This window comes from Denticeps clupeoides, chromosome 13 (assembly GCF_900700375.1).
Source record: "Denticeps clupeoides chromosome 13, fDenClu1.1, whole genome shotgun sequence".
NCBI classification, from domain to species: Eukaryota; Metazoa; Chordata; class Actinopteri; order Clupeiformes; family Denticipitidae; genus Denticeps; species Denticeps clupeoides.
In genome coordinates this window covers 1,566,169-1,593,848 of record NC_041719.1, presented here as the reverse complement: position 1 = coordinate 1,593,848, position 27,680 = coordinate 1,566,169, and the positions used below count along the sequence as shown (strand labels likewise).

Genomic DNA, 27,680 nt, shown 5'->3' with positions numbered 1-27,680 from the left:
GTGTCTGTAGATGTATGGTCAGGGTTATGGTGTATTAGAACGTCACCAGAACACATTTTTCTGTCTGTAGTTGTATGGTCAGGGTTATGGTGTACTAGAACGTCACGAGAACGCGTTTTTTTCTGTCTGTAGTTGTATGGTCAGGGTTATGGTGTATTAGAACGTTACTAGAATGTGTTTTTCTGTCTGTAGTTGTATGGTCAGGGTTATGGTGTATTAGAACGTTACTAGAATGCGTTTTTCTGTCTGTAGTTGTATGGTCACGGTTATGGTGTATTAGAACGTTACTAGAATGCATTTTTGTGTCTGTAGATGTATGGTCAGGGTTATGGTGTATTAGAACGTCACCAGAACGCGTTTTTCTGTCTGTAGTTGTTATGGTCAGGGTTATGGTGTATTAGAACGTTACTAGAATGCGTTTTTTCTGTCTGTAGTTGTATGGTCAGGGTTATGGTGTATTAGAACGTTACTAGAATGCGTTTTTTTTTGTTTCTGTAGTTGTATGGTCAGGGTTATGGTGTATTAGAACGTCACCAGAACGCATTTTTCTGTCTGTAGTTGTATGGTCAGGGTTATGGTGTATTAGAACGTTACTAGAATGCGTTTTTGTGTCTGTAGATGTATGGTCAGGGTTATGGTGTATTAGAACGTCACCAGAACGTGTTTTACTTTCTGTACTTGTATGGTCAGGGTTATGGTGTACTAGAACGTCACCAGAACGTGTTTTTGTGTCTGTAGGGGTATGGTCAGGGTTATGGTGTATTAGAACGTTACTAGAATGCGTTTTTCTGTCTGTAGTTGTATGGTCAGGGTTATGGTGTATTAGAACGTCACCAGAACGCATTTTTCTGTCTGTAGTTGTATGGTCAGGGTTATGGTGTATTAGAACGTTACTAGAATGCGTTTTTGTGTCTGTAGATGTATGGTCAGGGTTATGGTGTATTAGAACGTCACCAGAACGTGTTTTACTTTCTGTACTTGTATGGTCAGGGTTATGGTGTACTAGAATGTCACCAGAACGTGTTTTTGTGTCTGTAGGGGTATGGTCAGGGTTATGGTGTATTAGAACGTCACCAGAACACATTTTTCTGTCTGTAGTTGTATGGTTAGGGTTATGGTGTATTAGAACGTTACCAGAATGCGTTCTTGTGTCTGTAGATGTATGGTCAGGGTTATGGTGTATTAGAACGTCACCAGAACGCATTTTTCTGTCTGTAGTTGTATGGTCAGGGTTATGGTGTATTAGAACGTCACCAGAACGCGTTTTTCTGTCTGTAGTTGTATGGTCAGGGTTATGGTGTATTAGAACGTTACTAGAATGCGTTTTTCTGTCTGTAGTTGTATGGTCAGGGTTATGGTGTATTAGAACGTTACTAGAATGCGTTTTTTTTTTGTTTCTGTAGTTGTATGGTCAGGGTTATGGTGTATTAGAACGTCACCAGAACGCATTTTTCTGTCTGTAGTTGTATGGTCAGGGTTATGGTGTATTAGAACGTTACTAGAATGCGTTTTTGTGTCTGTAGATGTATGGTCAGGGTTATGGTGTATTAGAACGTCACCAGAACGTGTTTTACTTTCTGTACTTGTATGGTCAGGGTTATGGTGTACTAGAACGTCACCAGAACGTGTTTTTGTGTCTGTAGGGGTATGGTCAGGGTTATGGTGTATTAGAACGTCACCAGAACACATTTTTCTGTCTGTAGTTGTATGGTTAGGGTTATGGTGTATTAGAACGTTACCAGAATGCGTTCTTGTGTCTGTAGATGTATGGTCAGGGTTATGGTGTATTAGAACGTCACCAGAACGCATTTTTCTGTCTGTAGTTGTATGGTCAGGGTTATGGTGTATTAGAACGTCACGCGTTCTTGCGTCTGTAGATGTATGGTTATGGGAGGGTTTACAGTGATGTTTGTTAGGAGGTTGGTGTTTCTGTTGTGGTGTGTGTATGTGGTTATTTGTTTTTCTTGGTGGGAGGGGATCGCTGTTTGGCATCAGAAGCACCGCGGTTCCGCGTGAACGGGCTGTGTGGTCAGCCCGTATTTGCCGGCCGTGGGGTCTCTTCCTCTCGGCTGGAGGCGGGCCCTTGCGGAAGTTCCCCCGTGTGTGGGGATCATGGCGCTCAGCCACGCGCGAGGAGCTCGCGTTTGTTCCGGCAGGACGCTGCTCACCTGGCTGCGATGTTGGTCACGAGCGGCCCTCGCGACCCCCGGTTCACCCGGCGTTTATGTCTCACCGCCGCGCTCCCCCTGGCTCGGCTCGGAGCTGCATCAATCTTCCCGGCGCTCTGCCGCGCGGCGGGACGGGGGGGGTGGTCCTGCCTGCGGGCACGCGAGCGTTTGATGTGAAATTGTGTTGCCACAGTGGGGGGATTTCCCCGTTTCTGAAGGACTGTCAGGCTGCGGGCGGCGGGGAAAGATGAGCGTTTTCGTGCATTAACGCCGAGCTTTTGAGACGGACGGCTGGGAAAGAAAAGCTGCGGTTTCATAAACTCACTACCGATGCTCAGATGCTGAGAAGACGCTGACGTGTCAATCTGGCCACGAACATGTCCAGTTAAGGCCTGCCGTGCACAGCTCATCAATATGGAAACGATGGTCTTCTGCGGGTCAGACATGCAGAGGACCACAATCTGGCAACACCAACAATTCAGTGTTTACTGTCACAAGGTTACAGGACCAGTTGAGATGACCGCTTTCATCACAGCGGTAAATCTAAAATATATTTAGCACCATCTGAATATAATGAACCATTATATTTCGTTATATTTATTCTCACCTGCATTTTGCAGACAGATTAGCGCACGGGTTCTGCAGGTGCTTCTGTCTGCTGGCCATTGATGGTCTGAATTCGTCGTCGCTCGTGCTGATCTTGGAATAAAGAGGAAAAAAACGTGTTCCCACTCGGCTCTCCGGTGGTTCACGAGCTAGAACAGAGTGGAACAAGGTCATAAACAACATCTTTTGTAGGAGGAATAAACGGAAAACAAAGGAGCCTTTTCATTATTTCAGGTTTGGATCACGCAGACCTTGTACAGACCACAAAGTATTATTATCATATACATATTGATCGAATAAGGAGGCGGCCCCGTAATCAGAAGGTTGCCGGTTCAAATCCCGACTGAGGTCCCCTTGATGGAGGTCCCGTCCCCACACACTGCTCCCCGGGCGCCTGTCATGGTGCCCACTGCTCACCAAGGGTGACGGTTAAATACAGAGGACACGTTTCACCGTGTCACCGCGTGCTGTGCTGCAGTGTTTCACAATCACTTCACATTCACTTTCATGTTGGGGACATGAAGGTACATTTCCGAACGTGATTGTTTGGCTCCAGTGGTTCCGTCCGGCGGGTTGTTGCCGTGATGTATTGTTCTCGACTCTCGGTTCGTCCTGGTTTAATAAACCGCGTCTCGCCGGCGGCCGACCGACCTCCAGGCGCTGGTCAGGCGTGACGTCTGATTATCTGAAACTGGCATATCGATGTGGGGACAGTCGGGGACGGAGCCGCACTCTAAATTAATTAGACGAGGAGAAGTCACCTTTGATGGCCGGGCAGCACCGGGACGTTCTTTCATCCCGACTCTCCCGGGCCTGCGCTCCACCGGTTATCTTAACCGGCATCTCTGCGCCGGGGCGGCGGAATCGACCGGAGGGGCGGCGGTCGATGGAGCCGGAAGGCTGTCAGGGGCCCGTGGGCGGGCACCGTGGTGGAGTTTAACGCCGGGTGGGCAGGGAAAGGTCACCGGCGGGGAGGCGGGGGTCCCGCGGGGAGGCGGCAGCCAGCGTGTCCTTACATTACGGACCGCCGAAACGGAACCGCGCGGGACCCCTGCAGACACCGGCGGCCAGGAGGGTTCTGCAGTCTTCAGAAACGTCTCGTCTGATTCGTCACGTCCACCTTCTGCCGTTCGTGTGAATTGATCCTCATTTCCAGCCGCGGGCCGGCGGCGCTCAAACAAAACCGCCGGCCGCCCTGCGGCGCTGCGGCTGGGGGGAGACGTGAGAACGTATCGATTTTATTTCCCTCCGAAATTGAATTTATCAAACGAGTCTTTCCCCGTTCGGCTTTACTTACCGTCCCCTCGGCTCCTGTTTGTTCTCCTCGCCGTGGACGGAAAGAGTAACGAGGAGTGAAGTCCGCTCACAGATACCAGCAGGCATGATGGATGGCACCGTCCGGCGGTCCTCCAGCATCCGGCCTGGTCCTCGTCGCAGTCCCGGTGAGGCTGAGTTCCACAGCGGGTTCTCCGGCGCGCCCCCTGGTGGCAGACGTGAGACTCGGCGGGGTTAAAACGTACCGCGTACACGTTCCTCGGCGTGGTCCCGGTGAGGCCGTGTTCGACACCGGGTTCTCCAGCACGCCCCCTGGTGGTCCCGGTGAGGCCGTGTTTGTCACCGGGTTCTCCGGCGCGTCCCCTGGTGGCAGACGTGAGTCTCGGCGGGGTTAAAACGTACCGCGTACACGTCCCTCGTCGCAGTCCCGGTGAGGCCGTGTTCCACACCGGGTTCTCCAGCGCGCCCCCTGGTGGCAGACGTGAGACTCGGCGGGGTTAAAACGTACCGCGTACACGTCCCTAGTCGCAGTCCCGGTGAGGCCGTGTTCGACACCGGGTTCTCCGGCACGCCCCCTGGTGGTCCCGGTGAGGCCGTGTTCCACACCGGGTTCTCCGGCACGCCCCCTGGTGGTCCCGGTGAGGCCGTGTTCCACGCCGGGTTCTCCGGCGCGTCCCCTGGTGGCAGACGTGAGTCTCGGCGGGGTTAAAACGTACCGCGCACACGTTCTGCAGGAGGGGGGGATCCGGAGACGTTAATCACTATTAATCAGTCGTTCACATTATAAATTCAAATTTCATTCTTCTCTCTGAGGAATAATCACAAACACATTCGTTTAATCCTCAGAACAATTTTTATTCTAAACAGAATATTTTTAAAAAATGTTTTAATTTAGTGGATTGGCTGCAGATATTGATGAAATGGACAGATGGTATTGTTTTTTGGGGGTTTTTTTTGTATTCTACACGCAGCCCTGAGGGAGGCGCCGCTCTGCTGGCTGAACGCTTGTTATTGTCTTCAGTGAAATCATGAAAATGTTCTAATTTTATGCCAAAACAAATTCATTTTCACGCAGGCCGCGTGTGCATCGCTTCCGGCGCTTTGTCATAAATTCATTTCTAATTAAGTCCACAGGAAGCAGAAAGGTGTGTTTCGTGGAATAACGTCCAGGGGCCATGATTAATGCCGGTCAGTCTGCCAGATCACCGGAGCCCGGTGTCCCTTCGCTTCGACCTCATCGCACCTCCAAATCTTCGTTAATTATTCATCTTTTATTGGAGGTTGTGAACATTGTTAATTCGGTTTAAAGGGATTTTCTGTTGCGTTTGTCATGATCAGTCCGACCAGCAGAGGAACTTCACCATGTTATAATGCTTGTGTGTGTGTGTGTGTGTGTGTGTGTGTGTGTGTGTGTGTGTGTGTTTGTGCGGTCTGATTGAACTGTGTAGAAAGTTCTGGAAAAGGGTCGAATTCGGGGTTAATGTTGGTGATTTTCTCTTCCTGACTGTAGCAGGTGTTACACACACACACACACACACACACACACTCTCTCACACAGAGCGACACAGCCGAATGATATTAGTATCTGCAGATGATGATGATGATGATGACGTCTTGCAGGAAGGGACGTTTGTGTGAAAGTGTATGAAGTATAACCTTTTAAAAACCGCAATTTATCCTCGGAATCTCGGATCCACTGCATCCATGTGTTCGTATCTTTAATCAGATGCTCTGTGGTGATGATGATGATGATGATTATGTGTGGATCTGAGTCTGTCACCTTGTCTGTTTTAACTCATGAAAAGTTCTAATAAAGTGCTGTGTTTGCAGCTCCGCCCCCGTTTTCAGACAAAAGAGGATAAACGGCGCGCTGCAATTTCTCACTTACGCCGCTCCTCTCAACTTCCTCCATTCAACTGTTGCGCATAAACGACTCCTCTGTAGACGAGCGAAGCCGCGCAGCGCCGCGCCGCGCCAAGATAAATGATGCTGATGAATAATGCATCGCCATGCAGATCAGCCTCCCGGCGGCAACTGCAGCCTGCACCCGACTCGATGTTCTCCTGCGTTCCAAATCCATTTCCATGGAACATCAGGCCGAAGCTTCGCCATCCCAATTAAAACACACACACACACACACACACACACACACGTTCGGGTGCAGTTTCTATGCGGAAGGAGTGAATTCTGCCTCAGTGCTTCCTTGATTGTGGCGATTAAGGCCGACTTCACTTCACATCCCCGTCCAGAGTCTGCAGCGCCCCCCACTGGCACCGTTTCTTCTCTAATATTCTCTAATAGTGCACGTGTTCGTGTGTGTATAAGTGTATGTAGGTGTGTGTGTATGTGGGGTGTGTGTATTTGTAGAGTGTGTATGTAGGTGTGTGTGTAGTGGGTGTGTGTGTATTTGTAGAGTGTGTATGTAGGGTGTGTGTGTATGTGGGGTGTGTGTATTTGTAGAGTGCGTATGTAGGTGTGTGTATTTGTAGAGTGTGTATGTAGGTGTGTGTGTATGTGGGGTGTGTGTATTTGTAGAGTGTGTATGTAGGTGTGTGTATTTGTAGAGTGTGTGTATGTGGGTGTGTGTGTAGGTGTGGATGTGTGTGTGTGTGGGTGTGTATGTGTAGGGTGGTGTATGTGTGTGTGTGTATGTGGTGGTGTCTGTAGTTGTAGAGTGTGTATGTGGTGGTGTGTGTGTATGTGGGGTGTGTGTATGTGTAGGGTGGTGTGGGGTGTGTGTGTGTGTGTGTGGGGTGTGTGTATTTGTAGAGTGTGTGTGTTTATGTGGGGTGTGTGTATTTGTAGAGTGTGTGTGTGTGTGTGTGTGTGTGTGTGTGTGTGTGTGTTTATGTGGGGTGTGTGTATTTGTAGAGTGTGTGTGTACATTTACATTTACATTTACAGCATTTATCAGACGCCCTTATCCAGAGCGACTTACAGTCAGTAGTTACAGGGACAGTCCCCCTGGAGACACTCAGGGTTAAGTGTCTTGCTCAGGGACACGATGGTAGTAAGTGGGGTTTGAACCTGGGTCTTCTGGTTCATAGGCAAGTGTGTTACACACTAGGCTACTACCACCCTATGTGGGGTGTGTGTGTGTGTGTATGTGGGGTGTGTGTATTTGTAGTGTGTGTGTATTTGTAGGGTGTGTGTGTGGTGTGTGTATTTGTAGAGTGTGTGTGTGTTTATGTGGGGTGTGTGTATGTGGGGTGTGTGTATTTGTAGAGTGTGTGTGTATGTGGGGTGTGTGTATTTGTAGTGTGTGTGTGTGTGTTTATGTGGGGTGTGTGTATTTGTAGAGTGTGTGTGTATGTGGGGTGTGTGTATTTGTAGTGTGTGTGTGTGTATGTAGGGTGTGTGTATTTGTAGAGTGTGTGTGTATGTGGGGTGTGTGTATTTGTAGTGTGTGTGTGTGTATGTAGGGTGTGTGTATTTGTAGAGTGTGTGTGTATGTGGGGTGTGTGTATTTGTAGTGTGTGTGTGTGTGCACGCATGGGCTTCTCCAGCAGGGGGCGTCTAGAATGTGGTGTAAACATCTCCTTCTCGGGTTTATTTGCTCTGGGGTTTTTGGTGTTAATGAACCTCCAGCTCGCGCTTTTTTACTGTCCGGTTCTTCCTTACTTCGCTCGCGGCGTGGACCAACGCAGTGACCTTTGACCTGTATTTACCGCCGGAGGACGGCTGAATAAAGCCTTTCTCAAAGCGCAGCGCTTTTGGGGTCGTCCTGCTGGGTCAATCTTCACACATTCATATATGCAGCCTCCTGCATTTCTGCGCCTTTATTCTCGCCCGCTTCCTCACAATACGCTGTGATTGGCAGCAGTGAAAACCACTTCCCGCCCATCACGGCCACGCTTAAAACGGCCTCCAGCCTCGTCATCGTCATCATCACGCAGATGGAACTGGAAATTCTGCATAACAATAAATCAATTTCAGCTCTGGTCTGATTAGCATTTTAACAAAGCGGCATTTTTAACCGGAGATCCGCCGGCGCAGATCTTTATACACCTGCGTGTAGAAATGGACGTGTAATTAGCGGAGCCTCATTATCTGGCGCGGTGGCCGTAAACGGGCCTCGCTCTGGTGACGGGATCGGCGCGGTGACCCCTGTTCCTAATTAGGCGTCTCTTGACAAGGCCGAGTGTGAACGGCGCCGCTGACATTCAGCCACAAATCACACCGACGGAGAATAACGAAGGGCTGGGACCATCGGGGGCGTCCGAGGCGGCTCGGCACTGAAGAGTCACCTGACGCAGGGTCGTCTGACGGCGCCGCTGAGTCACGGAGGGTCACCTGATGGCGCCACTTCGTCACGCAGGGTCACCTGACGCAGGGTCACCTGATGGCGCCGCTCCGACACGCAGGGTCGTCTGACGCAGGGTCACCTGACGCAGGGTCGTCTGATGCAGGGTCGTCTGATGCAGGGTCACCTGACGCAGGGTCACCTGACAGCCCCGGGTCTGTGTGGTGGAGTCCTGCGCTGAATTTCTGTAGAAATGTGCCACTTCCGCTGGAACCTTTGACCCCCGACCCCTGAATCCCATAATGAGACGTCTCTCGGAGGGCCACGCCCTGGCTACGCCTTCTTACCATATAGCATAATAACGTTATAAAAACGTTATAGAAAGATGATTAAAAACCCATTCAGACTAGAAAAGATATATGACGGTCAATTGGCTGAAACACAGAAGCATGGGCGGAGCTAAGCAGACCATACAACATTCATGCATTTATTGTTCAATATCAATATGACCGTTTATTAAAGGTCCCCGGACATGAAAATGTGACTTTGTGAGATGATTTACCATTAATACGAGTTCCCCGAACCGCGCTACGGTCCTGCGGTGGCTAGAAATGGTGATAATTTGGCCGTTCTGCTTCACCGTTCAGAGAGCGGCAGCTCAGACGGTCGGATCTGGAATTTGTCCCCTTATGACGTCATAAGAGAATTTCCCGCCCCTCCCGTCCGCCGACCGTCACGGCTTCCAAACGTGAGAAGCGTTGCAGTTGTTCGGTGACGGGATGTAAAAATGAGCTCCTGACCGCGCCAAACATTGTGATTGGTGGATGGTGTTGGTTACGCCATTTCAACTTCTTCTCGTCCCGCCTCTCTCCTCCTCATTAGCATATAGAGCTACAGACGCTCCCACGTCTTCTGTGTGTCTGGCTGTGTTTTCGTGTCCGGTCTCTTTTTGGTGGACTTTGTGGGAGGAGTTGAAGCCTACCAGCTCCGCCTACCATCTGCCATTGGTCACCTCCACCTATATAAAGAGACTTCGGATGGTGCTCGGGAGCTCCCCAGGGTCTGCTAGGCCCTTACTCTTTCGGCAGGTCCTCAGGGTCCACGGAGATCTGCAAGGAGCTCCGTTGGGGATCTCATTCATGTGTCTTGTTGCTTTGTGTTATAGACCCCTTTGTTGTTAGCCAGTGTTAGCCTGTTAGCTTTATGTGCCCTGTTCATTAATGTTTGTGCCTGTTTGAGTTGTCCCCGCTGGACCGTCCCTTCCTTCAGGCTGTACTGATGTTGGTTAGCTGTGCTGAGTCCGCTGTTTTATTCCACCTGTGAGCTCACTGGAAATAAAAGCACTTTGTTTGTGTGTGTAACAGTGGACGTGCGTTTCTAAGACCGCTAGACCCCTAGGAACGTGACATTGGTTGAGGCTGCTTCCTCGTGATTGACGGGATGTGTGCGATGCAGGTTTAATCCAGGCTGCTGGTCTCCGTGGAGACGGAATGGGGACGTCCGCTGGTCCGTGTGCTGCGTGCGCGGGACGTGAATCCATTTCTCCCCTCCAGATGGTTTCGGTTTTGCGTGCTGGAAATGTCGCTTTTTGCTGAGTCCACAATGTTCCACTCCTCATTGTTCCTTTTCTCTGGTTCTGCAGCGGAGCCGCTGGAGGGGGAGGAGTACCTGGATATATCCGGAATCACGCGGACGCAAGCCGGCCGCTACGAATGCAAGGCCAGCAACGACGTGGCCACGCCCGACGTCCGATACGTCAACGTGGTCGTCAACTGTACGTCCCCCCCGGTCCCCGTTCCGTTATTCCTGTGAAATAGCGCCTCGTTGAGCAGAGGCGAGGATGGTTCTGCGGTTCTCTTCTCTCTGCAGATGCCCCCTTCATCAAGGACGCCAAGAGCTCGGAGACGGCGGTGGGCAGGATGGGCGTTCTGCAGTGCGACGCGTCTGCGGTTCCCAAACCCGAGTTCGAGTGGTACAGAGATGACAAGAGGTGGGCGTGGCCAACTGGATAATCGCCATTTATTCTTCCTTCTCAGTGTGAGCGGGATGCTTGATTTCCTTTTCTATCGTGTTCATCATGACAGGAGTTCTCTATAGAAGTTTAGAACTTGTCTTGGTTTTTACTATCTGAATTGACTCTATAGGGTTCGTCTGTAGGTTCCTGCGTGGTTCCTCTATAGAGATCCTGTGTTGGTTCTTCTGTCAGATTCTTCTGTGGAGATCCTGTGTAGGTTCTTCTGTAGGGTTTCTATGTAGGGTTCCTCTGTAGGATTCTTCTGTAGGGTTTCTGTGCAGGGTTCCTCTGTAGGATTCTTCTGTAGGATTTATTAATGTGAGTTTTCTCCCTCAGACTGACCAACACTCAGGGCATCAGCATTCAGATCCTGGGCTCCCGCACGCTGCTCCTGGTATCCAATGTCACAGAAGAGGATTACGGGAATTACACATGTGTGGCCACCAACAGGCTGGGAATCCACAACGCCAGCGTGTTCCTCTACAGTGAGTTCCGTTCCTTTTAATGAATAAAAAATTGGTTCCATGCGAAATATGAATAATTCTACACATTGCAGCGAGTGTATCGCTGAGTAATCTTGGTGACCAGAAGGTGACCTCGATCAGGTGGGCTGTGGTTCTTCAGGACCGCTGTAGAGGAGGGATGGGGTGGTAGTGGCCTAGTGGGTAACACACTCGCCTGTGAACCAGAAGACCCAGGTTCAAATCCCACTTACTACCATCATGTCCCTGAGCAAGACACTTAACCCTGAGTGTCTCCAGGGGGGGACTGTCCCTGTAACTACTGACTGTAAGTCGTTCTGGATAAGGGCGTCTGGTAAATGTAAATGGATGGGTGGAGGACTCTGGTGAAATTGTGACTTTGACCACCAGGTGTCGCCTGGTTCCCATTAACCAGATCAGTCGTTTTTTCCAGACATATCATTCCAAAGACAAGATGCTAAATGAGTTCTCTGGCAGTGGCTCTGTCCTGTTGTGACTCGTGTTCCGTTTGTTCCTGCCCTCAGGACCTGGAACCGGACGTGACATCAACGGCTCGGTGTCGGTGACCCCGTCCCTGTGGGTCCTCCTGGCCACACTGACCTGCCTTCTGCTGAAGTGTTAATAACAGCGCAGAGCTCCACCCTGAAACCACACTGAGACTGTTCGCATAATCCTACCAACCTACCGCACCCTGGGGTGCAACATAGACACATTTACAATTTACAACGATTAGAACGGGCTATTCATACGTTTTAGTAACAAATGACGCGTGGTTTTAAAAAATGATTATAATAATAATAACGGGACGAGCTGAGCTCTTTGTAACAGTCGATGATAACTCGCCGTTTTTACGTTCCGTCACTTTCCTTTCCCGTCCGTCCGCTTGGTTCTGTGTGTGTTCGTCCTCATGAAGTCCCATGCGGCAGAGACCCAGACGACGTCTGAGGGATCTGCCCCACGTTCCTCTCTCCTCGCCAGCAGCAGCAGCGAGCCTCTCCGCATCACACATTAGAGCAGAAATCAGTGCTGGAGTGGCTTTTTAACCCCTCGGTAACGGTGAAATGGACAGAAGTAGCGAGCAGCGGCTTTAGAACGCGCCGGTAGACGCGCAGCTTCCTGTTCTCCTGCTGCTGCATCTCATCTCCACACCTGTACAGCACCGACCAATGATCAGCTGCTTTTCTTTTGCAAATGGAAATCCGTTCTATATATATATATTTTTTCCCATTAACATTGTATGTGCATAAAATAAAATATATATATACTTGAATCCACTGTCCTTATAAAAGAAGAGAGAGCAATTTAATATATGTCCTTGTTTCTAAATAGATAGTAATTTGTTGAATTTTAACTTAAAACTCTTAAACTCTGAGGAACCGCCACAGGAACTTTAACAGGGGAATCTATTTCCCAGAATTCCAGTATTCCTCTTCAGAATGTACGCACTGGGAATGTCGTGGAACCGTGTGGGCCGCGCAGTTGACACCCCCCCCCCTTTTTTTTTTTTTTTTTTTTAATTTATTGTATTTTTATTCCTCGTACGATTCCGCTCATAAAATGAAGACTTGGTCACATGACGTGCTGTGTGTTCTATTTTCCTGATTTGGACATGTTGTTACTGACATGACCTTTGACCTTTGGGCTGACTGAGCGATGCCTTGTGATTTGGTGTTTCATTAAGTTCATTAGGAGCCGCCCTGTGTGCCGTGTGGAAGCTTTTTTCATGGCTGACTGTTGAACGTGTGTGTGTGTGTGTGTGTGTGTGTGTGTGTGTGAGAGTTGGTCATGACGTGTGTATTTGTGAATGCGCGTGTGTTTTACACTGAAATATAAAGCATGACACGTCTGTCTCGGTTCTCCGCTGCAGAGCCGCGTCTGTACGCTCCTTCACCTTTGCCCCTTTTTGTCTGGAGAACCGAGTTCCGGGTCTCCTGCGTTTCACCTGTTGGTTCCGCTCATCCTGTCACACCGAATGTCACTTTACAAAAAAAAGAAAAGAAAATTTACAAGCCGTCTGCCGTCCTCATCTCAGTGCAATGTATGTTTTCTAATTGCTTTGGTTTTAATCTTATGATTATTGCAATCAATTTCTTAAAACGTATGTACAAGTACCCATGAAATGTAAAAGAATTGAAATAAAACTGTTTGAATTGTATTTGAAGGTGGAATGAAATGCGGGTCTGTCCAGTTTTTTGGGTTTTGGTGTAATAATATTGGTGATTGCATGAACTAGAGCCTCCTGTTCCGGGCCCTGCAGGCTCTGCTTGGTGGTGTAAGGCAGAGCAGGAGCCGCCAGGGGGCGCTGCTGCACTCTCTTTTTGTATTTGGGTCCAATTTTCTGCCATTTCCCGTGCTGCCACACAGTCAGTAATATCTCGTATGAATTCTACATCCATTATATCGATGCCCAAGCTAATTCTGTTTAAAAATGATGATGGTGCAGATCACCAACCTACATATTTCCTCCAAATCTGGAATCATAATCCCTCTTTCTATCGTATGGACATGCGTATGATTCGATGACGGCTGCTAGTTTGCTGCTCTTTAAAGCTACGTGGACGAGAGTAATAATAGACCACGTCCGAGGATAATTGGCACATTTCTTTATTCTGAAAACAGACAATGAAACCATTTTTCCACAATTGAATTCCTTACATTCAAACTTGACATTGCACTCACTGGAACATAGGAAAAGTTGTCGTTTTTTATCAATTCTTTAAACATCGGTGCAGGAATATCTCCAATTCATATCAAATGCTCAGAACAACACCAAGGACATCAAAAAGAAGCCACACGTTTGTTGGGTTGGTTGGTTTGTTGGATGGTGACGGCGAGAAACGTTCTCCTCAATGGAGGAGTTCCCATGCAATTTTTCAAGCTATTCATGAAATGCGAGAAGAAACGCAGCAGCAATCTTCCTGGTTTTAATCTGCACTAATTCATATTTTACCTACACTACGGAACGGTACATGAGGGGGCGGGTCACTGCTGAAGAATGGAATCTGGGTGTGGCCGGTCCTTTGGTCATATGGTTGGGGAATGAACGGGGTGGAGATGGTCTCTCTCACACGTGTGCAGCACCATCACACTTCAGTCCTAGCTTGAGTCGAAAGCCACATGTGGAAACTCCTCCACCTTTAAGAAAATCATTGCCACACAAAAAATAGAAGACAAAGAAAGAAAAATGAAGTGTCTTCACGACCAGTGGGCGGAGATCAACCTTGCGATTCATTTTTTTTTTCTACTCTTCTTCATTTTTCCCCTCATCTGGAACTTATTCATTCTTCTCCTCTTCCTTGTTGGCCTCTGACGGGGTCTCCTCGGTGGGTTTTGAATCCCCTGCAGCATCTGGAACAAAAAAAACGCAACATTTACATTCAGATACAGATGACCTCTGTTGACCTCTACATTGCCCCCCTGAGGACCAGATCATCTTCAGCTGACCGCTCTGTGCAGGTCTGGATCGCAAGGAGGGCGGGGCTAAATCCGCCCCTCCCCTTCTGCACCTAGCACTGACCAGATCATGAGCACAGGTCAGAGTTAAATCTTCCATCAAGCCAAACATCTCAGCATCTTCACCAAAGCCCCAGACAGGACCAAGAACCCAGGACAGAACGTTCCGCCTTAAAACCGTCTGAGACGGATGTCCATCAAGCTCCTGTACTCACGTTGTGTCCCAGGTGTGGAGAAAGTTGGCCATGTTCTACCTTCCAGCAGCTTCTCTGATCATGGTTCAGGAGAAGCTGCTGGCGGGTAGAACCAACAGGAACCTGCAGGAACCCACCTGGTTTATCTTGTGTTTGGTTTGTTTCCTCACAATCAGCTGTCTCACTAGCAGCAGGCACGTCGGCTTGTTTGGGTTCCTCCTTGTCCTCCGGCTGTTTCTCGGTGCTGGGGGAGGTGGCCTGGACAGAGGGGACGGGGACGGGGACATCCTTGCTGTCGGCGTCCCTCGGCTGCTCCTTGGCCTCTGGGGCCGTCTCCTTTTTGGGTTCCTCCCCTGTGGGCTCGGCGGCGCCCCCCGCGGGTGACGTGGCGACGGGCGTGGTCGCGTTGGCAGCTACGGGGGAGGTGGCGGAGGGGTTGGCTGGCTTGTCCGAGACGGGGCTTTTGGCGTCGGCCGTCTCCTCGGGCTTCTCAGCAGCAGGTGAGGTGGCCTCCTTCTTCTCCTCCTCCCCTTCTGCTGCACCCTCGGCCGGAGCGTTCTTCTCCTCGTCCTCCTCCTTGTCTCCGTCTTTCATCTTTTTGCGGATTATGTGCCCGCGGAAGCTGGCCTGGATCTTGGTGGCCGCCTTGTGCGCCTTGTCCTCCGGCTTGTTTCCATCCTGCTCGATCTTCAGATCAGCATCTTCGTTCTTCTCGACCTGCAAGGAACGAGAACGTGGTCAACAAGATGGACTGGTGTTCTGCAACTTGACCCAAAAACATCTGGAGGTGGCGACAAAGTACCAGAGCTCCCATTTCTCTTCTCTACACCTGTTCTTGGGTGACATGAAGACATCTCCATCACACGAGCCCACAAGATTAAACATCTCCTGGTTCTTCTCCAGTTGATGTGTGTGTGTGTGTGTGTGTGTGTGTGTAAACCAGGTTGATGTGTGTGTGTGTGTGTGTGTGTGTAAACCAGGTTGATGTTGTGTGTGTGTGTGTGTGTGTGTGTGTAAACCAGGTTGATGTGTGTGTGTGTGTGTGTGTGTATAAACCAGGTTGATGTGTGTGTGTGTGTGTGTGTGTGTATAAACCAGGTTGATGTTGTGTTTGTGTGTGTGTGTGTGTGTGTATAAACCAGGTTGATGTTGTGTTTGTGTGTGTGTGTGTGTATAAACCAGGTTGATGTTGTGTGTGTGTGTGTGTGTGTGTGTGTGTGTGTGTGTGTGTGTATAAACCAGGTTGATGTTGTGTTTGTGTGTGTGTGTGTGTATAAACCAGGTTGATGTTGTGTGTGTGTGTGTGTGTGTGTGTGTGTGTGTGTGTCTGTTTGTGTGTGTGTGTGTGTGTGTGTGTGTGTAAACCAGGTTGATGTTGTGTGTGTGTGTGTGTGTGTGTGTGTAAACCAGGTTGATGTTGTGTGTGTGTGTGTGTGTGTGTGTGTGTGTAAACCAGGTTGATGTTGTGTTTGTGTGTGTGTGTGTGTGTGTATAAACCAGGTTGATGTTGTGTTTGTGTGTGTGTGTGTGTATTAACCAGGTTGATGTTGTGTGTGTGTGTGTGTGTGTGTGTGTGTGTGTGTATAAACCAGGTTGATGTTGTGTTTGTGTGTGTGTGTGTGTATAAACCAGGTTGATGTTGTGTGTGTGTGTGTGTGTGTGTCTGTTTGTGTGTGTGTGTGTGTGTGTGTGTGTGTGTGTGTAAACCAGGTTGATGTTGTGTGTGTGTGTGTGTGTGTGTGTGGTGTGGACAGGAAGCGGAATGGAAATGAGGAAGCGAGCGAGTCGGAGTCGGGCAGGTCGCCGGCGCTCGGGGGGGAATAATTACCTTCGCCGCCGGGATCCGCAGACCGAGCAGTCCGCCAACTAGGGGCCGAGTTCTAACTCATACGCGTCTGATGAAAAACAAAGAAAGATGAACTGAAAAGAACGAGGAGTGATGAGCAGGAACGCATTCACACTTCAGTCAGATCCATCAAGGAAACAGAGGAAAAAAAAAAAAGAAATGAAGGAATGGGCTGGAATTCTGGAAAGAACCGGACGCAGAACCTCGATATGGAATCTAGGCCAGGTTGCATGTATTGTGTCTGCCATCATGGTCGTCGTCATCGTCACCTGCATCTGATGCGTTGACGTCAGGGTGGCTGCTGGAAAATGACATGGCCGCCTGTCATGAGTCATTTTTCATGAGTCAGAGACCCCGATGAGCCCCACATTTCACCACCAACGGGACCAAGGGGCGGGGCAGGGGGGTGAGGTCATCAGTTGCCGATGTGACCCCTGTGAAATGTGTGCGGGGGGGGCGTGATTCGTTTAGCATCGATTTGCCCTTTTCGCTATATGACCGCCACCACTAACTGAAAATGGGATATGAATTCTGGGGGTTTATGGTGAGCGGCGCCCAGAGACCCTCCTCGTGTTTCACGTCCCACCACAAGAACTTCATCCTCAACTCTTCGTCCACCGCCAGATGTCAAGGACTCCAGGGGAACAGATCGCTCTCCAGGGACGCTCGACCAATCAAAATGACTGACGTGACACTTTAGCCTCTGTGGTTCCCGGGGCGCCAATAAATCAGTTGAACCAATCAGTGTGAACGGGCGTGTCCGCCTCTCCATGGGGGAAGGGACCCTCAAGGTCCATTAAGTTTGTTGTGGCTCTGCTGGACGCCATTCCAGCATCCTGATGGACCACACGCAACATGTCCATCAGTCCACCAGCCCTGGCCAGATAAAATATTCACCAGGAGAATTTAATATGGAGCCCCAGACCACAGAGAGGCCACGCCCCGGAATTTCAGCGTGCGAAGATGCTGGAATACGGAGGAGAAGGAACCACACCCTAATGATGGAGACCCCCCCCCCACCACCACCACCACCACCACCACGTCATCATCACGGGCTGAGATGAAGATGAGGATGAGGAGGACACGAGGAACCGGAACCTGACCACAGACGAGATACAGACAAAGACGCAGACGGCGGCGCGTCGTATCTGGGTTCGAGGCTGGTGTGTGTGTGTGTGTGTGTGTGTGTGTGGGGTGAGCTGCGATCCTGCAGCGAAACCCCCTCCGCCGCGTGCGCGCGCGCGCGCCACCACGCCCTTTTATCCGGGCGCGCGCAGGTGGGTTCTCTCCTTTGTGCCCCGCGCGCGTGCGTGCGTGCGTGCGTGCGCGCGCGCGTCCCCTTGACGCTCCCATTTTCTGCTCGCGCGCTTGGATCCGATCGTCCCGGCACCGAAAACCGCGTCACCGCCCCCCACCCACCCGACACCGACACCGAGCTGCACCTACTGCGGCACCGGACCCACCTCCACCCGCACCCACACCCACGCCATCCAGAGTTGAGTGAGCCGCCGCCAACCACACCCTTTTTCACACAAACTTCTCCCCTCCGTCCACCAAAGCAATTAGAGCAGCAATTAAGGAGGAACCTGCAGGAACCATCCAGGCAGCAGACCAGCAGCCAAATGTTCTCGCCCACATGCCGCTTCCTCACCGGCTTCACCGGCTTCAGCAGCCCAGGCGAAGCTGGTGGAGACGAGGAGAACGGGCAGAACCCCTCCCACGACCCACACCACCCGGTTCTACCAGGGTGGTTCTACCAAGAGCAGAGAATTAGAAAGAACGGTTACCGGTTTTGTTCTTCTTATGCAGCACAGCATGCTTGTGGTATCCTTTCTTCCGCCTTCTTTCCTTCCTTTTTTCCCACTTCTCCCTCTCTCTCTCTCTCGCTCGCTCGCTCTGCACTCACACACACCGGCTGTATGAACAGCTGAGCCGCCGAATGCTTTTACTCATCACACTTCACACACACACACACACTGGCTGTCTGCTGCTCTCGCCCGCCTCTCTCTCTCTCTCTCTCTCTCTGGCTGGCTCGCTCGCTCGCCTAACAATGAGTGGAAGCCCACCCTCCAGCCCCACCCACCGTCTCCCACGTCCACAGACGCTCCCTCCAGGACTGGGCGCGGCCCGACCCCCCCGGCCCGCTCGGCTTCAGGCCGGGCGGAGACCCAGAAGCCACCGATTCGCTCGGTTGGCATGGAGACGGGGCCTCACACATCGCCACGGTGACACGGCGAGAGAACCCCACCCCCGCGCCAGAACCAGGAGACCCGATGACCTCACCGTCCGGGTCTCGGAACCTCCAGCTGTAATTGACTCCGATCGAGCAGAAAACTAATTCGATCCATCAAATTCGGCCAAAGAGGAAATTAGCGAGACCCAATTAGTGCAGTAATGGCGGCTAATCCGGGTTCTAAAGCGTGCGCGTTCTATCTCGTACTCTACATAATGCAATCACAGCGACGAGTCCATCAAAGAACGTCTTATTCCCACCGTATTACCCAGGAACCGCAGAGGAGGTGGAGAACGTCGGCCTAATGGCATCAGGGGTGTAGGGGCGGCGGCCGTGGTTCTGAGGAGGGAAACATCCGTCACCGGCGCACTACGGATTAGAACCCAGATCGGAGACGTTCCTGCGAGGTCAGACGGGCAGGTGGCCGCGGAGAGAGCCGACCGGGCGGACGTTCTGCGTGTTTAAAGACCCGTGCCGGCCGTTGTTCTGGAGTTTATGGTCCGCTGTGTTACCAGCACCGTAACCGTCTCTCACCTGTCACCCCAACAAACCAGATCCTAATCTTGGAGAACGTTCCTGCAAAAGGACCTTTTGGAGTGCTTTTTAGAACATTTTGTGTTTAGAATGGCTATTGTTCTTTAGAACCCTTTTCATCCCGCAGAACAACACTTTTCACTTTTATGGCCTATTAGGGCAGAACCTACAAGCCCCACTGGACTCGTATGTTCCAAGTCAGCAGATGCGCGCAAACCCCCCACCTGACGGCGAAAAAGGAACCAGCCACCCCCTTCCACCGTCGCCATGGTGACAGCTGGCTGCCGGCACCCTCCCCCGGTGGACAGCGCGGAACCCCCGCCTCCTCCGAGGTAATCCCTCACCATGGCAACCATCCCGAGCCGGTCAGCGTGGCCGAGATGCTCCAGCGCCGGGCCGTCGCGCGCCCTGCAACAAGTCCGGTTCTCCGCGGAACGCGCCCTTCCGATTACTCGCTAGGCCAACCGCGGCCCCTAAAAGAACCGGAGAACCGGTGGAACCGGTCAGAGACACCACGTGTTCTGCGTCAGTTGCAACGCATCATCGCTTTTTGGAACGTGTGTGTGTGGGAGGACCTGGTTCCGTCTGCAGCCGGAGTAGTGCCGGTTCTAGCAGAAGCAGGTCAGGCCGCTGTGTTCCGTCCCTCGGCGGGGACGCGTTCCGTCCCCAGTGTGTTGGACGACAGCAGCAGCAAGGTGAACCCGCGGGCAGGACGGAGCTTAAGTAGGCTGCGGTCTGAGAGGAGAACGTTGCGGAGAACGAGGGAACCGCCTCGCGTGAAGTTTGCGGTTATTTAAGGTTCTGTTGAATTCAGTCACTGTTCTGCCCGTGGCCTTCTCTTACTGTCTGTGTGTGAAGCTGAGGCAGGAACCTGAAGAAGGAACCGTGTGAGGAACCCCAACAAAGACACGACACGAAGCGGTGCCAGGAAAGAGACTTTTAAGGACTTTAATGGTTTTAAATTAGAATAAACATTTTTTTTCTTTATCCAAACTCATATACATCCAACATAAAAAAAAAACCAACATATCAACGGGACGCGAGAAGATAAGAACTCTTCAGAACCGTCGTTCTATTGAAAATAGAAATAGGTTGATTATTGCTGCTAAAGTGCTGCACTATCAAGCTGAATTTTTTTCCATAAATGTACAGATACAGACATAAATAAACAGACTGATGTTTGTAGGGGCGCGTCAGGGGGTTCCATAAAGGAGCATTTCACCGGACAGAACCCAAGTTGTCCCCGTAGAACGTGACGCCGAGAGTCATGTGACCAGGACACGTTAGCAGTGAGACTCGGCCACGCCCACCACCTCGCCCTTCAGCCTGGGCAGCTCCATCTCGTCGTCGGAATAATCCTGGAACGGCGAGAGCGGGTTAAAGCACGCCTGTACACACACACACACACACACACACACACACACACACACACACCTTCAGGTACAGGTCGCAGCACAGACTCCGGTCCTTGTGGTCCGGGTGCTTGGAGCCGAATTCCTCTCTGCAGGGAGGGAGGTGATCAATAAACACCGCCGTTATCCGGTATTTAAAAAAAAAAAAAAAGGGGGGCGTGGCCTCACCCGTCCGTGACCTCGATGGAGGAGTGGTACCCCGGCGCCCGGTCCGCTCCGAGCGGGCGGCACATCCGGCAGAGCAGGCCGAGGGCGATGAGCGCCGACGGCAGGAGGACGAAGAGCAGCAGCACGGCCACGTCCGTGAACCGCAGCGCCGCCGCTGCAGACGCCACAAGACGGTCGTTCCCGACGTTACAAACTCGCCTTCGTTAAATGGCGCGGCGCGCCGGCGCAACGTACCTCTGGGCGTGACGGTGAGGACGGTGTGTGCCGGGGCCCCGTGCGTGTCGGGGGGGTTCCTGACGGAGCAGGTGTAGGTGCCGTTGTCGGCGAGCGTGACGTTGGCCAGCCGGACGGTGGCCTCGCCGCGGGACGGCCTTCCCAGCCACAGCACCCGGTCCTTAAAGCGCCCCTCCTGGGGCGGGTGGGCCTGGCCCGAGAAATGGAAGAACTGGGGGGGGGGGGGGAACAGGAGGGGGTGTTGGTGTCGTCGTCACGGTAACGGTTTATGGCGCTACTGGCATTTGTCAGAGACTCCGCCCATCACCCCACTGTCCCTGCAGACCTCTGCACTCTGCTGGCCACTAGGGGGAAAGTGACCGGCATTTGCATACTGCTGGCGTCAGGGCTCCGGTGGCCTTGGTGTCAGAGGGGCGTGGCCGGACAAGGCGGCGGCAGCGTTGAGATTCTGCTCCGCGTCCCAGATTATTGATCCGTGGGCCGGCGCAGTGTCACACGTCCCCTCACCGCCGAGATGAGTTGATTAGGGGAGTGACAATGGAGACGTAAAACCCCGTCACACACACACACACACACACACACACACACACGTGAAGAGAGGCTGATGGGTAAAATCTCAGATGGTGAAGTGCACTTCCACATCAAGAGGTCAGAGCCCCGCCCACACACACAGAGTACAGGTCAACGAGCCAATCAGACAGGGAGACGGAATGAAGACACGGAGGATGATGATGATGATGAAGAAAACAATGAAACCCGGTCGCCACACAGTCATGGCTGACAGTGCGTAGTGGACACGCCCGGCATCTGACTCATGAGCAAGCGTGTGAGAGAGTGTGTGTGTGTGTGTCACACACACACACACTCTCTCGGTGCCTAGCAACCACACCTCGGCTCGGCGCGCTGCAGATTCCAGCGAAGGCTCGCCGGGCTGGAGAGACCCAGTGAGACGAGGCTCCCGATAACCGCCGCCCACCCGCACCCCGACATTTACCCCCCCCCCCCCCATTACCTGTAATAACCGCCGTTCACGGACAATCTCGGCCCGCGCCGGACTCGATTTCACACAAGAGAACGTTTGTGGAAATTGCAAGATTACCTATCGATAATTTATATATCGATTGCCTGCCCAACCCCACTGTTACTGGGCGTGGCACTGCAGCGTGGCGACCTGTTGCTCCGTCCACTGAACCCAGTCATGACATCATCATTCCGGCACATTCAATTTCAGTAAGTGTTCGTTTGAGTTGGAGCCCAACGGCACGTCCGAGGACGGAGCCTCGGCGCCCCTCCTGCGGCTGGGCGGGCGAGGGCGGGGCATCGGTCGTCGTCCCCCCGCCAGCGATGTTTTACGTCGTCGCGCGTTGACGTATTCATTTAAGAAATCAATAAAGAGCCGCTGGTGAACCTACAGGACGAGGGCGAACGGTGATGACAGTTCTCCTACGAAGATCACAGAACAGTCTTACTCACAGGTGGTAGTGGCCTGGTGTGTAACACACTCCCCTATGGACCAGAAGAGCCAGGTTCAAACCCCACTTACTACCATCATGTCCCTGAGCAGGACACTTAACCCTGAGTGTCTCCAGGGAGGGACTGTCCCGGTCACTACAGGGTGGTACTAGCCTAGTGTGTAACACACTCCCCTATGGACCAGAAGACCCAGGTTCAAACCCCACTTACTACCATCGTGTCCCTGAGCAGGACACTTAACCCTGAGTGTCTCCAGGGAGGGACTGTCCCGGTCACTACAGGGTGGTACTAGCCTAGTGTGTAACACACTCCCCTATGGACCAGAAGACCCAGGTTCAAACCCCACTTACTACCATCATGTCCCTGAGCAGGACACTTAACCCTGAGTGTCTCCAGGGAGGGACTGTCCCGGTCACTACAGGGTGGTACTAGCCTAGTGTGTAACACACTCCCCTATGGACCAGAAGACCCAGGTTCAAACCCCACTTACTACCATCGTGTCCCTGAGCAGGACACTTAACCCTGAGTGTCTCCAGGGAGGGACTGTCCCGGTCACTACAGGGTGGTACTAGCCTAGTGTGTAACACACTCCCCTATGGACCAGAAGACCCAGGTTCAAACCCCACTTACTACCATCGTGTCCCTGAGCAGGACACTTAACCCTGAGTGTCTCCAGGGAGGGACTGTCCCGGTCACTACAGGGTGGTACTAGCCTAGTGTGTAACACACTCCCCTATGGACCAGAAGACCCAGGTTCAAACCCCACTTACTACCATCATGTCCCTGAGCAGGACACTTAACCCTGAGTGTCTCCAGGGGGGGACTGTCCCTGTAACTACTGGTTGTAAGTCGCTCTGGATAAGGGCGTCTAGTAAATGCTGTAAATCACATTTAATCCCAGCTGGTAACTGGTGAGCAATCAAATCCTCTTTTAGCCACAGAAGACCTTACCAATAACCACGCCCACGACCAGTTCTTCACACCAGGCATTTGGTGGCACCACCGGTGAGGGAAATAAAACGAGGTAAAAAAAAGCAGGAGCACGTGGAAACCCTACTGCAGGGTAGGGAATGTTAAGAGAGGACCTACTGGAGAAGTCGAGGGGATGTTATGTTGTTGGCCGGAATTGAGTTCTCGCGTTCTGATTGGCTGAGAGGCTCCTTGGGGAGTAAACATCTCACAACTCAATCAGTCTACATTATTCCACTGTTTACAGTCATTAAAATTTACAGCATTTATCCAGAGCTCCTCACAATCCGTAGTTACAGGGACAGTCCCCCCCTGGAGACACTCAGGGTTAAGTGTCCTGCTCAGGGACACGATGGTAGCAAGTGTGCTCCTCTGGTTCAGTCTCTACCAGCCACCTGGTCACGTTGCTCAGGAGCAGCTGGACCATCTTCTGTACCTGGACAGCGACCGCATCTCGGGTCCTCGCGGCGCGGTGACCTGCACGACTGTGCTGACTGAATGAATCGTTGCTTAGCAACAACCCCCGGCCGACTGTAGCAGGCGATATTAAACCCTCCCGCCATTCATAAATAAATATGAACAGCGCCGTAGCGCATTAATAAAGATCCGTGGAGCAGAGTCCTCACACCCATTAATAACCAGAGCAGGTGTGGGTCTGGAGCAGCTTTTTATATAAAATATTAATCTACCCAAATTCATAACTGGTCCCAGAGGCTTGACGAGACGAGAAGGGACATTAGTTCCATGGCTAGAAACGGCTGGATTAAAGGCTGGTCGTGGGACCGGAGTGGACTGCCTGTGGACCTTGTAGAAGACTCTGTGCCTCACCATCTGCAGCTGGCCGCCATCCGGAGGCCTGAAGGACCAGTCGACGGTCATCTGGCTGGTGGTGCGGGCGGTGGAGGTGAAGGAGCAGGACAGGGTCACGTCGTCTCCTCTCATGGCCTGGACCGCTTCTGGGGCGCTGAGCTTTATGGAAGATGCCGGGCAGAGGACTGTGAAGGAAGACGGATGGAGAACGTGGGTGCGTTGTTATGTTCTGCTATTGATATCGACATCGTGAAAGACCAAACTTCCCTCAGATTCATCTCAGCTTCCCCCAACACACATTCTATTAATGAGGAATGAAATAAAAACGAAGGTCCATTTTGGGGACTATTCAGTCAGAAGATGGACGGAAAGACGAATCAGATGGAGGACAATATGACCTTTGACCACCAAACCAAATCAGTTCATCTAAGCAATCGGTCAAAGTAGGCGGTTATGTAGAATTTGATTAAATTCACGGTGAAATGGTGATTCGTGATGGACGTACAGAGAAGGTTCTTCTTCGTATTTGCATGCGTTCACCGTGTCCACACGTTCTATTTCCCTCTCCTTGACGTCGCTCCAGACACCCACGCCGATCTGATCTCTCCGTCTCTCACGCGCAGAGACGCGCCACGTGGACTCGGGACCAGGACGGGTTTGGTCTGCAGCGCTGTTATCAGTTACGGAGAAGGGCGGGGCAAGCTGCCCCGTGCCATCGTGCTTTTATTCGGTTCCCTGGCGGAACGTGCGAGTGAATGAGGGTCAAATTCCAGCCGGATTTCTGTCTGGTTCCATTAGAACGATAACGGAGCAGCGAGTGGCGATTTTAACGTCCCCAGACGACCCCAATGCTCTCTGGTGACAACGTCAAGCAAACAAAACAAAAATTCCAAAACTAGGATCCATAACTGTAGAATTCTGGTGCTGGTGAGAAAGCAGCTTCGCCATCAGGCAGAAGAAATATTTTGGGACCCCGGTGTCACTCGGCACCGCCCACAACCCCCTCCTGCCGGCGCTTCTCCCTGCGCAACACGTTTTCATGCATATGCATGACATTTCCAGTCATCATCTTCTCAACTTCCTGCAAAGTTCGCCTCCACTGCAGGTTCAGTCGGATGGAGCTGTGAACGTGTCGGTGGCTCGCGAGGACGAAGGACACAAGACGCTGGAAGGAAGGAGAATTTCAGCCGGAAATCTTCTGGAAAGGTTAACCTTATGGAGTGAGAACATCTCTGGTGACCAAAAATTCCTTCGCCATCCGTCCAAACCAGCAGTGAGATGATAAAGGAACGTACAGAACGTTCCCCCGGTTACTTCCATCTACCGTAGTCTCGTATTTTATGCAAAATTTCATTTATTAAAAATATCAAATTACAGCATTTGCAGCTCCTTATTGAGGCAGCGGTGACCTAGAACCACCCGAGCCGCCAAGGTGCCACTGAGGTGCCCTTGATGAAGGTCCCGTCCCCACACACTGCTCCCCGGGCGCCTGTCATGGCTGCCCTCTGCTCACCAAGGGCGACGGTTAAATACAGCGGACGCGTTTCACTGTGTCACCGTGTGCTGTGCTGCAGTGTTTCACAATGACAATCACTTCACTTTCACCGAAGTTCTCAGCTCTGTTATGGAGAACAGTTCTCCCAGCCAGAAGACTTTATAAGTGGCTTGACCACGCGATACAATAATGCAGGTGACCAGGACCCACCTGGCCCCGAACCCGGGTCCACGTGGCCCCACACCTGTACCCGCCAGGCTCGAGGACAGGAAGATCTGGGATGGGACCCAGGTTCCACCTCATTTATGGAAAACGTTCTCAACACACGATTCGGCACCACACCCACACAGTTCCTCTTCCCAAAGAAAGCACCGTCCCCAAACTGTCAATCAGGCCGCCCGGTGACTGACAGGTGGCGCTCCGCTCTGTACATCTCAGGAAGAAAATAAGGAGAAACATGCAAATATCCAGTCTTGAAATGGGTCACTTCCGGAACTATTACCAATAAATAGTGTTTTAAATCTCTCTTCCTCCAGGAAAAATCCATTACAAATGACATGAGCCGGTTATTTTGTACGTTTTATGGTGGAGCTGCCTGGCGGCGAACCCGGACGGTGGGGTCATGATTGGTCATCAGCTGTTCCCCGATGGGCCACCACTCACTTTATGGAGATGGAGAACTGCAGAAGCCTCCTCTAGAACCCAGTCTGGACCAGAAGCACATTTCATATCTGGTTCCAGGTGGTCTGATCCGATCAGGTGTTTTTTTTTTAATAGTGAAAAACGGTAGTAAAGACTGATCTGAGACCAGCAGTCCAGAGAATTTCTGATCAGGTGTTTTATAGTGAAGAACAGTAGTAAAGACTGATCTGAGACCTGCAGTCCAGAGAATTTCTGATCATGCGTTTTTATAATGAACATTGTAAAGACTGATCTGAGACCTGCAGTCCAGGGACTTTCTGATCAGGTGTTTTTTAAAGTGAAGAATGCTAAAGACTGATCTGAGACCTGCAGTCCACAGAACTTCTGACATTATTTTACGTTGGCTGTAGGTCGGAGTAGGAAGGCAGCGTGTAGGACAGGAGTAGAAGAACGGAGGAGTTGAGCAGCAGGTGAGATCAGGACAGGAACCAACCGGCCGAGGGAACCAAACGAACAATCGAAAGTAAAAAAGGTGACGAGCGTCGCTGCTGTGAAACCACGAAGCGACAGACTCTCACCTGCGCCCAGGATTACAGTCCGGAACAGGAGCAGCTCCGCGGGGCTCCGGGTTCTCGCCCCGACACTGGAACCCATTTTACCTCAGGAGCTTCGGTCAGAGTTCGGCGCTCGGCTCGTCCTCCATGTTTCACTCCGTGACGCAGACACCTGATCCGACAGGTGGAGCAGGAAGCGGCTGCTGGTTCGAGTTTCTCCCGTTCCACCTTAAACGATCCACCGTTCGCCAGACAACGTTTCGCCATAACGCAGGGAAGATTCTGGAAACGGCCACCGTTCCCAGGGTTTAAGGTGTCGAGTGGGAAATCATCGAATAATGTTCGGTTTTATAAATAATGCGCGTTAACACTGTGGAACAGTCGGGATTTTCTGAACGTCGCCCCCTACCGGCGGATTCGCGCTGTTGCAGCTGTTAAGGTGGAACGGAGAAATTCGAACCTGGAGCGGCATCGGCATGTTCATTAGGCGCTTTCACCCACAGACACTCGGGTTCGTTTCATTACAAACCACATAGTTCGAGGTATGTTCCACGTAGTTCCAGCGTTGCGTGAGAACGTTCCAAGTGCTCCGAGTTGTTTTAGTGCAATAATTTAGAGCATTCTTAGCACCAGGAACATGGTCCTGTCCTGTGGTCGGGTTCTCTGTGGGAATAAAGGCCTCGCTGTTCTGCCCAGAGTACCGGTTACCTGACCGACCGCACAAAGCCGCCTCTGTAGACGGTCGGCCGGTTAAACCCTGAGAGAGTTACGCCCGCTCCTGGCGTGGGCCGCAGGGGTCAGAGGTCACAGGGGCCTTCACACTCACCTGCACTTCCTGTTATTCAGTAACCAGCGGCGAGCCGCACTAGACTTTA

At 51.6% G+C, this 27,680-nt stretch overlaps 3 protein-coding genes across 6 annotated transcripts in view; 1 reads left to right on the top strand and 2 right to left on the bottom strand.

The window, feature by feature from the left end:
* LOC114802397 (limbic system-associated membrane protein-like) overlaps positions 1-12,961 on the top strand; it is a 229,234-nt gene extending 216,273 nt beyond the window's left edge. For all 4 annotated transcript variants that reach the window (XM_029001268.1, XM_029001265.1, XM_029001267.1 and 1 more), the window contains exons 5-8: positions 9,935-10,066; positions 10,162-10,282; positions 10,643-10,791; positions 11,313-12,961. In XM_029001268.1, the coding sequence (XP_028857101.1) occupies positions 9,935-10,066; positions 10,162-10,282; positions 10,643-10,791; positions 11,313-11,410 (500 nt within the window). In that variant the 3' untranslated portion in view covers positions 11,411-12,961. The remainder of the gene's footprint in view (positions 1-9,934; positions 10,067-10,161; positions 10,283-10,642; positions 10,792-11,312) is intronic.
* Positions 12,962-13,376: 415 nt separating this feature from the next.
* gap43 (growth associated protein 43) lies at positions 13,377-18,324 on the bottom strand. The gene is made up of 3 exons (XM_029001061.1): positions 18,069-18,324; positions 14,573-15,152; positions 13,377-14,136 (listed from the first exon to the last, which is right to left on the bottom strand). The coding sequence occupies exons 1-3, from the start codon at positions 18,096-18,098 to the stop codon at positions 14,063-14,065; spliced, it is 684 nt and encodes a 227-aa protein (XP_028856894.1). The 5' UTR covers positions 18,099-18,324; the 3' UTR covers positions 13,377-14,062.
* A 1,646-nt stretch (positions 18,325-19,970) lies between these two features.
* On the bottom strand, positions 19,971-27,499 carry mpzl3 (myelin protein zero-like 3). Its single transcript, XM_029000748.1, has 6 exons — positions 26,830-27,499; positions 24,133-24,299; positions 20,863-21,073; positions 20,629-20,782; positions 20,483-20,549; positions 19,971-20,406 (listed from the first exon to the last, which is right to left on the bottom strand). Exons 1-6 carry the CDS (start codon positions 26,903-26,905, stop codon positions 20,332-20,334), a joined length of 750 nt encoding a protein of 249 aa, XP_028856581.1. The 5' UTR covers positions 26,906-27,499; the 3' UTR covers positions 19,971-20,331.
* Positions 27,500-27,680: the final 181 nt, after the last annotated feature.

What these genes read in the sequence shown, in the direction of transcription:
- gap43 (XM_029001061.1), bottom strand. Translation starts at nt 18,098, where the DNA reads ATGCTGTGCTGCATAAGAAGAACAAAACCG. An exon ending in GCATAAGAAGAACAAAACCG is followed by an intron (nt 15,153 to 18,068) that starts GTAACCGTTCTT and finishes CGTTCCTTGCAG; the next exon opens with GTCGAGAAGAACGAAGATGC. An exon ending in CCAAACACAAGATAAACCAG is followed by an intron (nt 14,137 to 14,572) that starts GTGGGTTCCTGC and finishes TTTTTGTTCCAG; the next exon opens with ATGCTGCAGGGGATTCAAAA.
- mpzl3 (XM_029000748.1), bottom strand. Translation starts at nt 26,905, where the DNA reads ATGGGTTCCAGTGTCGGGGCGAGAACCCGGAGCCCCGCGGAGCTGCTC. An exon ending in ATGGCGGCCAGCTGCAGATG is followed by an intron (nt 21,074 to 24,132) that starts GTGAGGCACAGA and finishes CCCCCCCCCCAG; the next exon opens with TTCTTCCATTTCTCGGGCCA. An exon ending in TCCATCGAGGTCACGGACGG is followed by an intron (nt 20,550 to 20,628) that starts GTGAGGCCACGC and finishes CCCTCCCTGCAG; the next exon opens with AGAGGAATTCGGCTCCAAGC.